The sequence below is a fragment of the Ambystoma mexicanum genome, chromosome 2q (assembly GCF_040938575.1).
Source record: "Ambystoma mexicanum isolate Mex_15411 chromosome 2q, UKY_AmexF1_1, whole genome shotgun sequence".
Taxonomy (NCBI): Eukaryota; Metazoa; Chordata; class Amphibia; order Caudata; family Ambystomatidae; genus Ambystoma; species Ambystoma mexicanum.
The window spans coordinates 751,108,321-751,121,378 of NC_090924.1; the positions used below are offsets into that span (position 1 = coordinate 751,108,321).

At 46.8% G+C, this 13,058-nt stretch overlaps 1 protein-coding gene across 2 annotated transcripts in view; it reads right to left on the bottom strand.

Annotated features, from left to right (window-relative positions):
* PTPRN2 (protein tyrosine phosphatase receptor type N2) overlaps positions 1–13,058 on the bottom strand; it is a 3,479,756-nt gene that overhangs the window by 2,157,072 nt on the left and 1,309,626 nt on the right. For both annotated transcript variants that reach the window (XM_069647979.1, XM_069647978.1), the window contains exon 5: positions 3,688–3,850. In XM_069647979.1, coding sequence (XP_069504080.1) covers positions 3,688–3,850 — 163 coding nt within the window. The remainder of the gene's footprint in view (positions 1–3,687; positions 3,851–13,058) is intronic.

Sequence of the window (13,058 nt, forward strand, 5' to 3'; positions counted from 1 at the left end):
TTCTTTGATGGTGCTTTCGAGTGACAGTACTCTAGGAGAGAGGTCTTCCACCAAGCCTACTCTTTTTTCCACTTCTTCCATTCTGTTTTCAAATGCGCCCCATCTGTCATCAAGTTGTTGCAGTTTTAGATAGGTTGTTTCAATGAAAAGTTTTAAAGACCGTATCTCCTGCAGTAATAGTTCCATGTTGGGGTCAGATGAGCTAGATGGAGGAGGAGAGTCACTCTTGGGCCTTTTCAGTGTGGCTGGGGATTAAGCTGGCTCGGAGTCTTTGTTAGAGTGGGCAAACCTTTGACCGTCTTTTCCTGATACCATAATGTGCATCTGAACAAGCTGCTGTAATATTTAGAAAATATAGGGTGAGGCTGGTGGAATGTCTGTGGTGCTATTCTGAGTGGCGACAAAAGTAATGTCCCAATCCAGTTTATAGCTGTGCAAGACTGGGGAGACCTTGGACAGTCACAACCAGGTGGTAGAATAAGGGACAATTAAAGAATTCTCCCCAAGATACGAAGCAGTTGTTGAAGATAGTAATGAAAATCTTTCCTTTCTACTTTAATTTGTGCCTTCTTTTATTTGCCCAGCAGATGGCGTAGGTAAGAGGCCCAGTTCCGGAGACCCCTGGTGTTTCCCAGCAAGGCCTTCCGTGTCTCTACTTAGCTGTGTCGACTCCTTGCTGAGACAGCTGCCCCCGCGGAGTTCGGGAGCTCTGATACAGCGAGTTTTCCCATAAAACTGAAATGACTGGTATCGCTCGACACGCACCCATATTCACTTTTAAGCCCCCTTCTCTGACTTTTCTTTCTAACACACTTTTTAACATTGACGTTGTGCCAAGTAAGTACATCAACAGCCCTGCTAATCTACCCAGAGTGCCTTCTTTTTTATGAAAATCTGCATTATCTCTGTTTTCTTTAGAAGGGTGGATTTTCTCTAGTGTTTTCTAGTTATTTGATTGCATTTTTATTGTTTATTAAAAGTCTACTTTTTGTATAGACCCTTAATTGGATATTCTTTTATTTTGGGGTACCCCTCCTGAAGCTGTAATCTTCCCTCGGCCTCTGCTAGCAAAATGTGCCTGTTTCCCATTTATCACTATGATCACTGCTAGTTTAGTTGTAGTTTACTTTGTCACAATGAGAGTGGCTCCTTCATAAACAATGGAGTTTCGCTATGCATGCTGGGAAATGCCAGCCTTCTTCTTAATAAGGCTTCATTTATTATCCCATATGTTTCCTTTGTTAATATCTTTTTGGACCTCACTGGAGAGATCCAGTGGTGATATCGTTGAGAATGGTTCGGGCTTAAACCGTGACTTGGACAGGAGAACCACACCAATATTAGCTTAATTTCAACAAATGTAGAAATGTTGGCACACATATTTGGTAAGCAATCCAAGTATTTACCTGAATCAAGGGATCAAGGTCAAGAAACTCATTATTTTTAAGTTTCTAGAGGCAGATTTGTTTTCATCTGTCTCACCTGTGGACCAGTGGCATGATGGATATTTTGGCTCTTAAAATGATTATAAGAATTAGAATTAAAATAGGCTTATTTCCCTTCTTTCGTTTCCTATGAAACTTCTTGAAGCCCTGGTTACTCCTCTCCTTCGCTTTTTCTGGAGGACTCAGGGGCTCTTAACCCTTTACAGTCCGGTTTCTGGGCCGACAGAGGTACTGAATCGATTTTGGTGTCAGTGGCTGATGATTTGGCCCAGATTGTGGATCAGATTCAGCATTGGAGCGCTGATTCTGCTGGACCTTTCGGCTGCTTTTGACACTGTGGACCAGTATCACGTAATATTATCCCCAACGAAAGTATCGCCGTATATAAGGTGATATTTTTATTGGGGATAATATTTGGGGTTTTTGGGAGCAGGTGTTGCGGCAGTGTCCCCCGCTCCCATTAAAATAATACAGGGGTTGCGGAGGTGTCCCCCTCAGGTTCCATGCCTTAATATCGCCACACAAATATGGTGATATTTTTGTATGGCGATATTTTTGCGGGGATATTAACACATGCAGACCATGGTATCTTCAGGGATAGGCTATCCTCTGCAGGTATTTCTGGCCAGGTCCTGGACTGGTTCCGGTCATTTTGGATCCTTTCTTTCTGAATGCTCCCTATCTTTTACACTTCCTCCTTTCACATCGGCGGCTATGCCTCTCAATTCTGGTGTTCTCTCTCCTCTCCTCTTTAATCTGTATATTCTTCCTCTTATTAAACTTATAGGGTCTTTTGGTTTTCAGTGTTTTTCTTGCACTGATGACATGCAAGTCCTGGTGTGGCTTGAACTTTCTGTGCCGGCTACTGCAGAGCGCTGGCGCACCTGCATCTCGGCGGTCCATTCCTCGATGGCTAAAAATGGTCTGTGCCTGAATGGAGAAAAACAGAGGATCTTATTGTTAATTCGATGCCTGCGTCCTCGGGGTGGTCTTCAGCTTTCTGGCCCTCAGAACTTGGCCTTCTCCCCCTGCCTTCTCTTGTTGTCAAAATGCATGAAGTTCTCAGCCTCACTATCTATGCAGGAGCAGATTAGTGCTGTTTGGCAATCCATTCCCTTTAAACTACGGACCCTTTCAAGTTCTTGACCTATCTCCCTTCTTCTCTTAATTCTGTGGCAGTTTCTTCTCTCACTTTGGGTTCACTCGATTACTGTAATTCTTTATTTCTGGCGTAGCTGGCTTTTCTTCTCTAACAGTTGCAAGTGCTCCAGAACTTGGCCGTCAGATTGGCTGTTGGTGCTGCCCGCCGGTCTTCAACCACTGGGATCCTTAACTCTTTGCACTGGATTCCGGTTGTTAAACAAGTTAAGTTCAAGGCTTTGTGCATGGTACACTGAGCTTTTATGGGACAGGCCCTGATTATCTGCAGGCCAAATTCAGACGTTGTGTTCCATCTCCTAAGTTCCTAAACCTCCTTACAGATTGTGGTTCCTCGGTTCAAATATTTCGAATGGGTGGTCGTTTGTTCTCCGTGGTCGGAGCCCTGCTTTGAAATTCTATCCCACTGTTTCTTTTGTGAGACTACTGATCCTCTCTCCTTCAAGCTGGCTCTGAAGACCTTTCTGTTCTCTGCCTCAGATCCCTTCTGCTGCTTGGCGCTGCCAAGATGCCCCTGTTGGTGAAGGTGCGCTTCATAAACCTGGATAACATAACCATGAGTTGAACATTTAGCACAACTATACACTTAGCCTTATAGCGGGAGTGAGTCCTCCTGGAGTGAGGAAAATTGGGGTACGGAGCCATGAAGTGCAAATGCCTGGTCCTGCCAGAACATTGTGCATTCTCTCACCCATAAAAAAACAAAACAAAGTAGGAAGCCATTTTTTATCGAAATCTAAGAATGTGGGTGTGCTGCTGTGTGAATGGTCACCTCTGCTCTCTCACTTGCTACAATTTATAGTAATTCAGCCATGTCCAACACATTGCCTTATCTGACCAACATGCATAAAAGGTTTCATGGTGACATGCAAATTTTGTAAGATCCATAATTCAAATTTAAAAAGCAGATTTTTTTAACAAAACAAAACTCTTTGCTCTATACAGCATATGGCACTATGCTTCCCTGTGGCATGTCTGAGAACTTTATGAAAACTTGGCACCAGTACTTAGACTAGTGCAAACATTTCACAGTGCCAACAGATGGTGACAGTGTGCATTTAAGAACATGTGTGCTGATGATCACCTGCACTGGGGGTTTCTCAGGTTTCGTCCTTTGATATGCATTTGGAGGTGATGGCTGGGAGAGGATTCCAATGTATTTGAGGTATTGCTGGAGAGACTTGGCAAAGTTCACATCCTTCTCCAATTCATAATTCCTCTCGCCTTCTGCAGTCTGCTTCGAAACCCTGCACATTAAAGAAAGGGGAAGAAAAGAGACAACCATAAATGCAGTCATAAAGCGAAATCTGTTAATAGCGCCAAATGGATGTTCTTAATAAAGAAAGCACTAAGGAATTCTGCTGCGAGTAGGACATAAGAGTCCACCGGAATAAACAGCCAGGGAGAGGACTAGAAGCTATTAGATTTTAAATGAAGAAACAAGGAATATTTTTCACTTTGATGCCTTATCTTAATTTCATAAATGCTTCAGCACAAATCCATATGTTTGTGTCACTCATTGAACATATGAAGATATTACTATCATCAATCAAGTTTAAAGAAGACAAAAAAGCGTATTAAATTTAAAGTTAGTTTCCATACATTGGCCTAGACAGGACTACAAGAAGGATCGGGCTATGCTTATTCTGATGTAGTAGACTGATGCAATAAAGTCTACCTTCATTAACAACCTCCGGCTAACTAACAGTACCGAGACCACGGTCACGTCTGCTACTTTGTCACAAACAACTTAGACTCAACACTCAAGACATTCAAATAACGAGGGGAATTCTCACTCAACAAAGGGTTAAACCAGAAGTCGCACTGGCGTCACACCCTCCAAGCCCACACATATGAAACTGACATTGAGCTGAATATCTACCCCCAATGGCAAGGTGAGGACACCCCAGACATCTACCTGCTGGCCAACCGCATGAAGGGAATGGGCTCTGGCCTGATGAGCACAAACAACCACTAAAACCTCTCTCTCTTTCTCACACACACTTCTTAACACTGTATCCATGCCAGTTGGCTCACTGCGTGAAATCAGCCCCACCTCCATATTTCTACTGCTTTGTCTTCAAATCCATTCATGGAATCGCCTCCCTTTATCTGGTCAAAACGATGTCCCGCTACTCCCATCCCTGAGTCTAACACCACACTTAATCTCACTGGTCCGCTACCAACCCAAATGTGCTTCTTCTCCCTCCTTGCCCATCACCACTGGAACTCCCTAATCCAATCAAAAACACCACCACCATCCACTACTATCCACCGCTACCATCCACCTCTTTAAACCTGCCTTTAAACTCTAGCTTCTGAGCCTGGAGGGAAAATCCTTCATGTTGCATTATATTGCTCCCCACCCCTGATGACGCTGTTTCTAGTTCATCTGTGCATAGAGCCACACCCCTGTACGTATCCAGTCTGTAACATGGCTTGTCTTCTCTCTTATCTATGTATTGAGTATTTTCAAACATCAGCCAGTAATTTTCTCATTCCCATTCCGAATATTGTAAAACAACTGATGTAGGACCCCCCCTCCCCATAAATACTTGTACTACTGTAGTACATGTTTCTGGGCAAAACCTCCTGCTACCTATGTAAATAACATACAATGCTATACAAAAGTAAAAACTCACCCCCTTCCTGCTGCATGACCAATATGCTGACACCCCGCTACAATTCATACCCCCCACAGCCTCCTAGGCATTTTTTCTTCATGGGAATGGGGTTTCCTCGATTGTAGTCTCTAGAACTTCTCCCTGAAAAAGGGAGGTACACAAGGACGCATCACATTGCGCAACCTGGTGTAGTCTGTTCATTGTGGATGCAACCTGGGAATCTATGTGATCACTGCGCCACCCGTAACTGCGCCGACAAAAATGTCGACACCAATTACAACACAGCGCAGTGATCAAATAGATCACTTTACCCATGTTCCCCACCCTGCATCCCCCTACCCGACCCCCCCACTTACTTTTACAGCAGCACTCTTCTGTGTGCGCCACCGACTCCCCGCTATCCCTGGGGCATTGGTTCCTCCCACTTGCGTGGGTCTGAGCTGACGCCGCAGGATGCTTTTTTTTTTTCTTCAAATTTCTTGTCCCTCGCTAACCACAATGGTAAGCGGGGGAGACCCCCGCAACCCCTGACTCCAGTTACTGCCCTCAAGGAGAGCAGGGGACACCCCCACAACTCCCGCTCTGCTTGGGCACAGTAATGGGAGTCAGTATTTTGTGCGCCTCCAAAGTCGCAGTGACTGCAGGGGCACACAAATGAGGGTGACATTTTTGTATATTCCCCAACTTGGAGGAAGGCCGGAAGAGGACCCCAGTGCCAGTTGAGAAAGTGGTGGGGAAGGGGGCGAGTGTGGCGGTGGGACCGTGCAGTGCGAAGGGGGTGGGGGGCACCCCCAAAATAGACAGGGGAAAGGAAGGGGGAGGCAAAAGAGTGACCTTGCAGCACAAGGTTGGTCTTTTGTTTTCAGGGTTTAGAACACAGATGAAAGTTCCTCTCTATTTCCAAATGCTGATGCATTCTGTCATGCACCTTAACTACTAGACCTCTGGCAGTACTGTATTAGTCATACCCATCCCTATTTGGAGACATTACCCTCCTCCAGATGTACTGCCTCAAACATCTACCCTCTGGATCATTGAACATCTGCATGACTTCCCTCTCAGCTGGATAGAGCATTGATGGCCGTATTCCATGGGGATCACAATATCCTTTGCTCCATCAAAACTGTGTGCCACACTATACAAAGCCCCACAGTTCACCAACCTGATGCTTCATGACTTCTTGCCCACACCAAGTAAAAAAGATACATTTCACCTAATAATTGCGTAAAACAGAGATGCCAACGCAAAACAACCATTACACTTTTCTAAATGGACCAGTCTGCAGTACAGCTAAACACCCCCCCCCCTATTAACTCATGACCAGCCATAATCCATGATGACCCCTTCAAGAACCTTTCAATCCCAAACCTTAACATGCAAGGACACACTAGCAGAGCCCGACAACATGGAAACCCCCTAAATGATAATTGCAATAGCAACTTGATGCACCCAAATTCCAAAATCAGACCCACCAAAGTTCCAAACTATCAAGCAAGCCCCTCTCTGAGGATAGATGCAGAACATCTGCATACTTCTTCCCAGAGAGATTTCAGCATAGCCACAAAACACAAACATGCTTACCGGTTCCGTAGTTCCTGGAACGCAATGCTTATAATTTGGCTTATAATTTGGCACCGCTAAAGAAACTCTTAGACAAAAATGTATCAAACCTGAGAACCTACCAATCAATAAAATCAACACTTCTTTTGGAAATGCACCATGCAAAAACCATGAGCTGTTAGTTGTAATAGGGAAGGGGGGGTGTGGTATGTTCTTGGGGTGTTAAGCTGCCTTCCAAATCGGTTTCCCCATTGGATTGGCAGATGTCCAGGTTTTGCTCCTGTTTGAGCACCGTTAGATGTTGGGACGAAATTGGGTGGGGGCTGGGATATGAGGGTTTTACATTTGAAATTTTTACTGTGGAAAGAATTCAGATCACATGCACAATTATGGGGGAGGCAGGAAATTGAAATAGGGTGGATGTGGATTGATGGCATAACTTCTCCTGGATGAGGTGACAGCTAACCTGGAGGGAGAGGATTTGATAGTCATGGGTGTGCGTGGAACGTTAGGGGTTAAACTCCCCAATGAAGAGGAAATCTGTCATGCGTAAGTTGTGGAACATGTCTCTATCAATAGAGTTTCTACAAGAGATGCAACTGCTCGTGCAGGATGAAAAGAGGTTGCGAGACGGAATGTTTCTGCGGCAGTTCTTTTGCCTCTGGGGGTCAGAAACAGAGAGGATTGGAGATACTAATTGGGAAACACATCCCAAAAAAGTGGGGGTCTTACGGGATCCCCAGGGGAGATTTATATGCATGTGATGTGTGCGATGGGAGTGTCCCTTCACTTTGGTTTCTCTGTATGCCCCTAACACTGGGCAGGACAGGTTCCTGAAACAGTTTCTCTCCCGCATGCTCCCCTTTGCAGAGTGGCAGATCTTAGCGATCTTAACCTGGTGCCTGATCCTTTGACAGATAAAACCCTACCTGCTGCCAGACTGTATTTCAAGAATGCAGCGACTTTTCGACTTTTGGGGCCCTGCTCCAGGACTTGGGGGTGGTGGATGCCTGGATGATGTTTCATGGGGGTAGAGGTTTACTCTTTCTATTCTCACGTACATGGTGTTTTCTGAAGATCTCCTGGTGATTCCCAGCAACTTATACCCTTGTTTCCACGGTGTGAACATTGGCACCAGAACATTGCCGGACCATGCACCGGTATCCATCACTATGTCCATTGTTGGTAGGGCGCCCTTGGAGGTTGTATGATCCAGTGCCGAGGGATGCGGTCATATGCCAGGAGTTAGGTGAGGTAATCACCAATTATTTTCAGGAAAATAGGAACTCTAGCCCTTCACCGGGATTAGTGTGCGATGCAATGAAAGCCATTGTACGGGGAGCACTCATTGGCAAATCGGCGGTGTACAGCAGGACATGGCAGCTAATTTGATTGGGTCTGAGAGAGAGGTTGAGCAAACGGAGCAGGTGCATAAGAGAACAGGGTTGCACCGAGATTTTCGGGTCTTGAATGTGGCATGGAAGAAATTGGAGGAATACCTGGCTGACAGGACTGCCCAAGCCATGTCAGGAAAATGCATAACAGGAATACAGTGTTAGCCCTAGGGTATGGGAAGGGAGTGATGGAACAGGGGAAGGTGAAGAAATTGAGACTATTTGAGGAATATTTTGGGGAAGTGTTTCGGAGGATGCCGATCAGCCGGCAGCCAGGCCCAATACTTGCAGACAGTAAACCGGACGAATTTAACAGCGCAGGAATGTGGGTCCCTGGAGGCCCGATTGTCTTGGGCGAGGTGGAATGGGCCATAAGGACACTGAAGGAGAAGGCCCCTTCTTGGCTCCCTTCCTGGTAGATCTCTTCAATTAATTTGGAACATCTGGTATGGTGGCCCCTACCAAGGGTATCTCTGCGACAGTGCTGATTCCCAAACTGGGGAAAGACCCGACATTATGTCATTCATACCAACCCATTACACTTACTAATATAGACTCTAAGCTCTTTTCCAAGATCTTGGCCCGTCGCATGATGGAAATTCTCCCCGGAATCATAGCCGGGGATGAAACAGGCTTTATTGTGGGTCGTAGCACCCATGACAATGTGAGGCAGGTTCTGGACCTGCTGGAGCTGAGGGAGAGATCCGGAGATTGGAATGGGAATTGACTCACTAGACGCACACACGGCCATTGACAGGGTAAGCTTGGGTTACCTTAAGGGTGTCTTGGAAAGTTTTAAGTTCGATCCAGGATACATTAAATGGGTCATGGCCATTTATCAAAACCAATCAACCTCTCTCTGGGTTAATGGGTGAAGTGGGAAAATGGGAAAACACCCTCCCCAATTCTCATCTGGACCCTGGCCTAGAGGATCACGGCCCAAGCCCCCCCCCTGCGAGAGGAGTTTGGCCCGGTCACCGCCTTACCAGACGACAAGGTACCATGTGTTTGTGGCCCACATGCATGAGGAGCATGCCCACTACCATGCCCTGGCCAAACCAACACCTGCGATATGGACCAGATCGACTAAAACAGCCACAAGTATCCACATTGTTAGGACACGTACCTGGAAGGCTGCGGGTCACTACGTTCCTTGGCAGCCCTATTCTAGGTATCGGATCAGTGGGAGGGAGACTCTCTGATGCCCCAATCAGCTGTGCGGTCCAGGCTACGGGCGCACGCGTGAGCCGCGGACCAAGGCGATCGAAGGCTTGCGCTTCAAGCCTCGTTCTCGCCTCGGAAGGACCGCGGCGCATGCGCGGTTCTCTTCGCGCTCCAAGCCTCGGTTTCGCACCGCGGCCGTAAATAGCGATTGGGTGCAGGAACGAATCGCGTCTTAACGCGGTTCGTTCCTGACTCACCGTTGTTTCGCCGCCGGCTCCTGTTTGACTCTGCAGCCCTGCTTCTCTTCTCTGCCTGGATCCCTACCCTTCCTTTGCCTGGTCTTCTTGTTCCACTACCAGACCTTCCAGTTTTGCTTGCCTGGGTCCCTGCTTTCCTGCCAGGCCGTCCAGCCCTTCAGCCTGGTTCTCTAGCATTTCCCACCGGACCTCTTGCCTTCCCCTGGTTAAATCCTTTGAGGTTTCCTGAGATCAATCTGTCGCCTCCTGGGTGTCCCTATCTTGTTGCCTTGCTAGGGTACCAGTCTACTTGCCTGCTCCAATTTAACCTCAACACCTTCCGGATGTGCCTGGGCCTGGACTCTGTCCGTCAACTTGGCTACCCATCCTTCCACAGCCTGCACATTGACTGTTGTTTGGAACTCCTTTGAACTGTGTGTTTCTGGCTCTCCTGGCGATCTTCTGAGCTCTCTCCCCTGGGCCATTCTACGGAGCTCTCTACTCTCTGGACTTCTCGACTTCCTGGTTGCCCGTCTCGCCTGTGCCAGCTACAGCAACCAAGGTCACTACAAGAAGAAGATCTCTGGTGCTGGGGGGTGTTCCCCGTCCAATCCTGTACTATCAGGACGGGTCTGAGGCCGCTTCCTTGTACCATATTCTCTACTGGTTAATCCGAATTTCAGACTGGCTTCCCCAACGCGGACATCATCCGGAAACAGAGGTACGTCCAAGTTGCGAGACGTACACCTAAACAGATTAAGATGCCTTACCACCAGTCCAGATTCTGAGATGGATGAAACCGAAGAATTAAGAAATGAAATCAGAGCCCTACGTGCCGAGATGTCAGCCTTACGTCAAGAGAATCTTACCTTGCAACAAGTAGTGGCACATGGGGCTAGTTCAGTCATCTCTGCAGAGTCTGTAATGGCTCAGACTAGTCCAATTAAGTTTGATGGTGATCCTCGCCGAGTGGCCGAATTTTGTAACCATTGCAGGATTCATTTTTTGTGCCGTCCAACGCATTTCAATCAAGACAAGGCCAAGATTGGATATATCTTGGAAAACTTAGTTGGAAATGCATTGGCCTGGGCAACCCTGCTGGTGGTAGCCAAGAGTCCCATTCTCGAAGATTGTGTGGCTTTTGAGAAAGCATTCTTGGAAGTATTTCAATCACCAAACCTTGCGGCCACTGCTCAGAACCAACTTATGGACTTAAAACAGGGGTCAACCGATATTATTTCCTACATCAGTCATTTCCGGCAATTGGCCACCGATTCTCAATGGCCCGAGGTAACCCAGAAGACACTCTTCCGAAGGGGTTTAAGAGAAGAGTACAAGGATGAGCTACTTCATATCCCAGAACCAGATACCTTACAGTCTCTCCAAGAACAGGTCTTACGAATCGATCACAGGATGGTCGAGAGAAGAAATGAGAGACGGCGTTCAGAGAAAACACTTCCTCGATTCCCGAATCTTCCATCCAAGGCATCGGGTTCCACTGAATCGGCGCCAGAACCGATGCAACTCGGAGCCGTCAGAGGCCCCTTATCAGAGGCGGAGAAGAAGAGAAGAAGAGATCTCAGGTTGTGTCTGTATTGTGGGGCCTCAGGACATTACCTCAGTACCTGCCCGCTTCGACCACTCCGAAAGTCGGAAAACTATATGGCCTGCCGTATGTAGGGAAGGCTACATCAGGCCCCTCTTCTTTTCCAGACCTTCCAGAGAAGACACAGGAGAGACAGCCCATGCAGCCTGTGGTTCTCATGGCTCTGCCTATTAAAGTTTCTTGGTCGGGTAACAAACCAGTTGAAGTGCTAGGTTTGTTGGATTGTGGAGCTTCTGGTAATTATATTGACGTCGATTTTGTGGCCAGAAATGGAATCACCTTGCTTGAAAAGAAGCGCATCTCAATGGTGGAGGTAATCGATGGGACTCCTCTGTCTTCAGGCCCTGTTCACCCTCATACTGAAACCTTGCATCTACAGATTGAAGGGCATAGGGAACGGATTTCACTTGATGTAATTAAGACACCTACGTACCCCATAATTTTGGGGTTACCTTGGTTGTTGCATCACAATCCTAACATTAATTGGGAGACTAGAATGTTGGTGTTCTGTTCTGATCGTTGCTCTAAGGAATGCTGTATTTGTGACCCCATTCAAACAACTGCCCCCGCTTCAACACAGACCAATGGGGAGAACAGAATCAGTCTATATTCTGTCGTTTCAATTCCATCTGAGTACACCGAATTTCAAGAAGTTTTTTCTGAACCTAGGGATATTCCTCTACCTCCTCACAGATCATTGGACTGCACCATAGACCTGTTACCAGATTCAGAGATTCCGCATGGTAAAGTGTATTCCTTGACGTCCCAAGAGAGGGAGGTACTACGAGAATATCTGCAGGAATGTCTTCAGAAGGGTTATATCACACCTTCAAATTCTCCCGCCGGGTTTCCATTATTCTTTGTCAAGAAGAAGGAGGGTACCTTACAGCCTTGCGTCGACTATAGACAGCTGAATGAAATCACCCGAAAGGATAGATACCCGCTTCCTTTGATTTGCACTATTATGGAATCCTTGCACAAAGCCCGAGTGTTTACCAAGATAGATTTACGTGGGGCTTACCATTTGGTGCGGATAAAGCCTGGAGATGAATGGAAGACAGCATTCAAGACACCATTGGGCCATTACGAATATCGGGTGATGCCTTTCGGCCTATGTAATGCCCCCTCTGTCTTTCAGCGTCTGATGGATCATATATTCGCTGATTTAATCAGAGTTTCTGTATGGGTGTACCTGGATGACATTCTGGTTTTCTCTGAAGACTTGAAGGAACACACTACTCAAGTGAGGGAGGTTCTTAAGCGACTACAACAGAACCATCTATATGCGAAACCAGAAAAGTGTCTGTTTCATCAGGATCACATCGAATTTCTTGGATACGTGATCAGTGCCTCCGGGAAAAATATGGATCCGGCTAAAGTCTGTGCTATCTTGGAATGGAAGACTCCCAAGGACCGACGTTCTCTCCAACGCTTTCTCGGTTTCACCAACTTCTATCGCCGTTTTATACCGGCTTTTTCTAAGGTGACTGCGCCACTGTCCAGTTTAACCAGTACCAAGAAGAGTTTTGAGTGGGGATCAGAAGCCTCGACTTCTTTTCAACAGTTAAAGGAGGCCTTCAGCACCTCCCCAATACTCTGTCATCCCCGGGAGGATAGACCGTTCATAATGGAGACCGATGCCTCCGACTTTGCGATTGGGGCTGTTTTGTTACAACATGATCCCAGATTGAACATGGAATTCCCAGTAGCATATTTTTCCAGGAAACTCTCGGCCAGTGAACGGAATTATCCGGTTATTGAAAAGGAACTTCTGGCCATCAAGACCGCTTTTGAAGAATGGCGTCACCACCTTCTAGGGGGCCGGTTTCCGGTGGAGGTACGCACAGACCACCGCAATCTACAATTTCTAC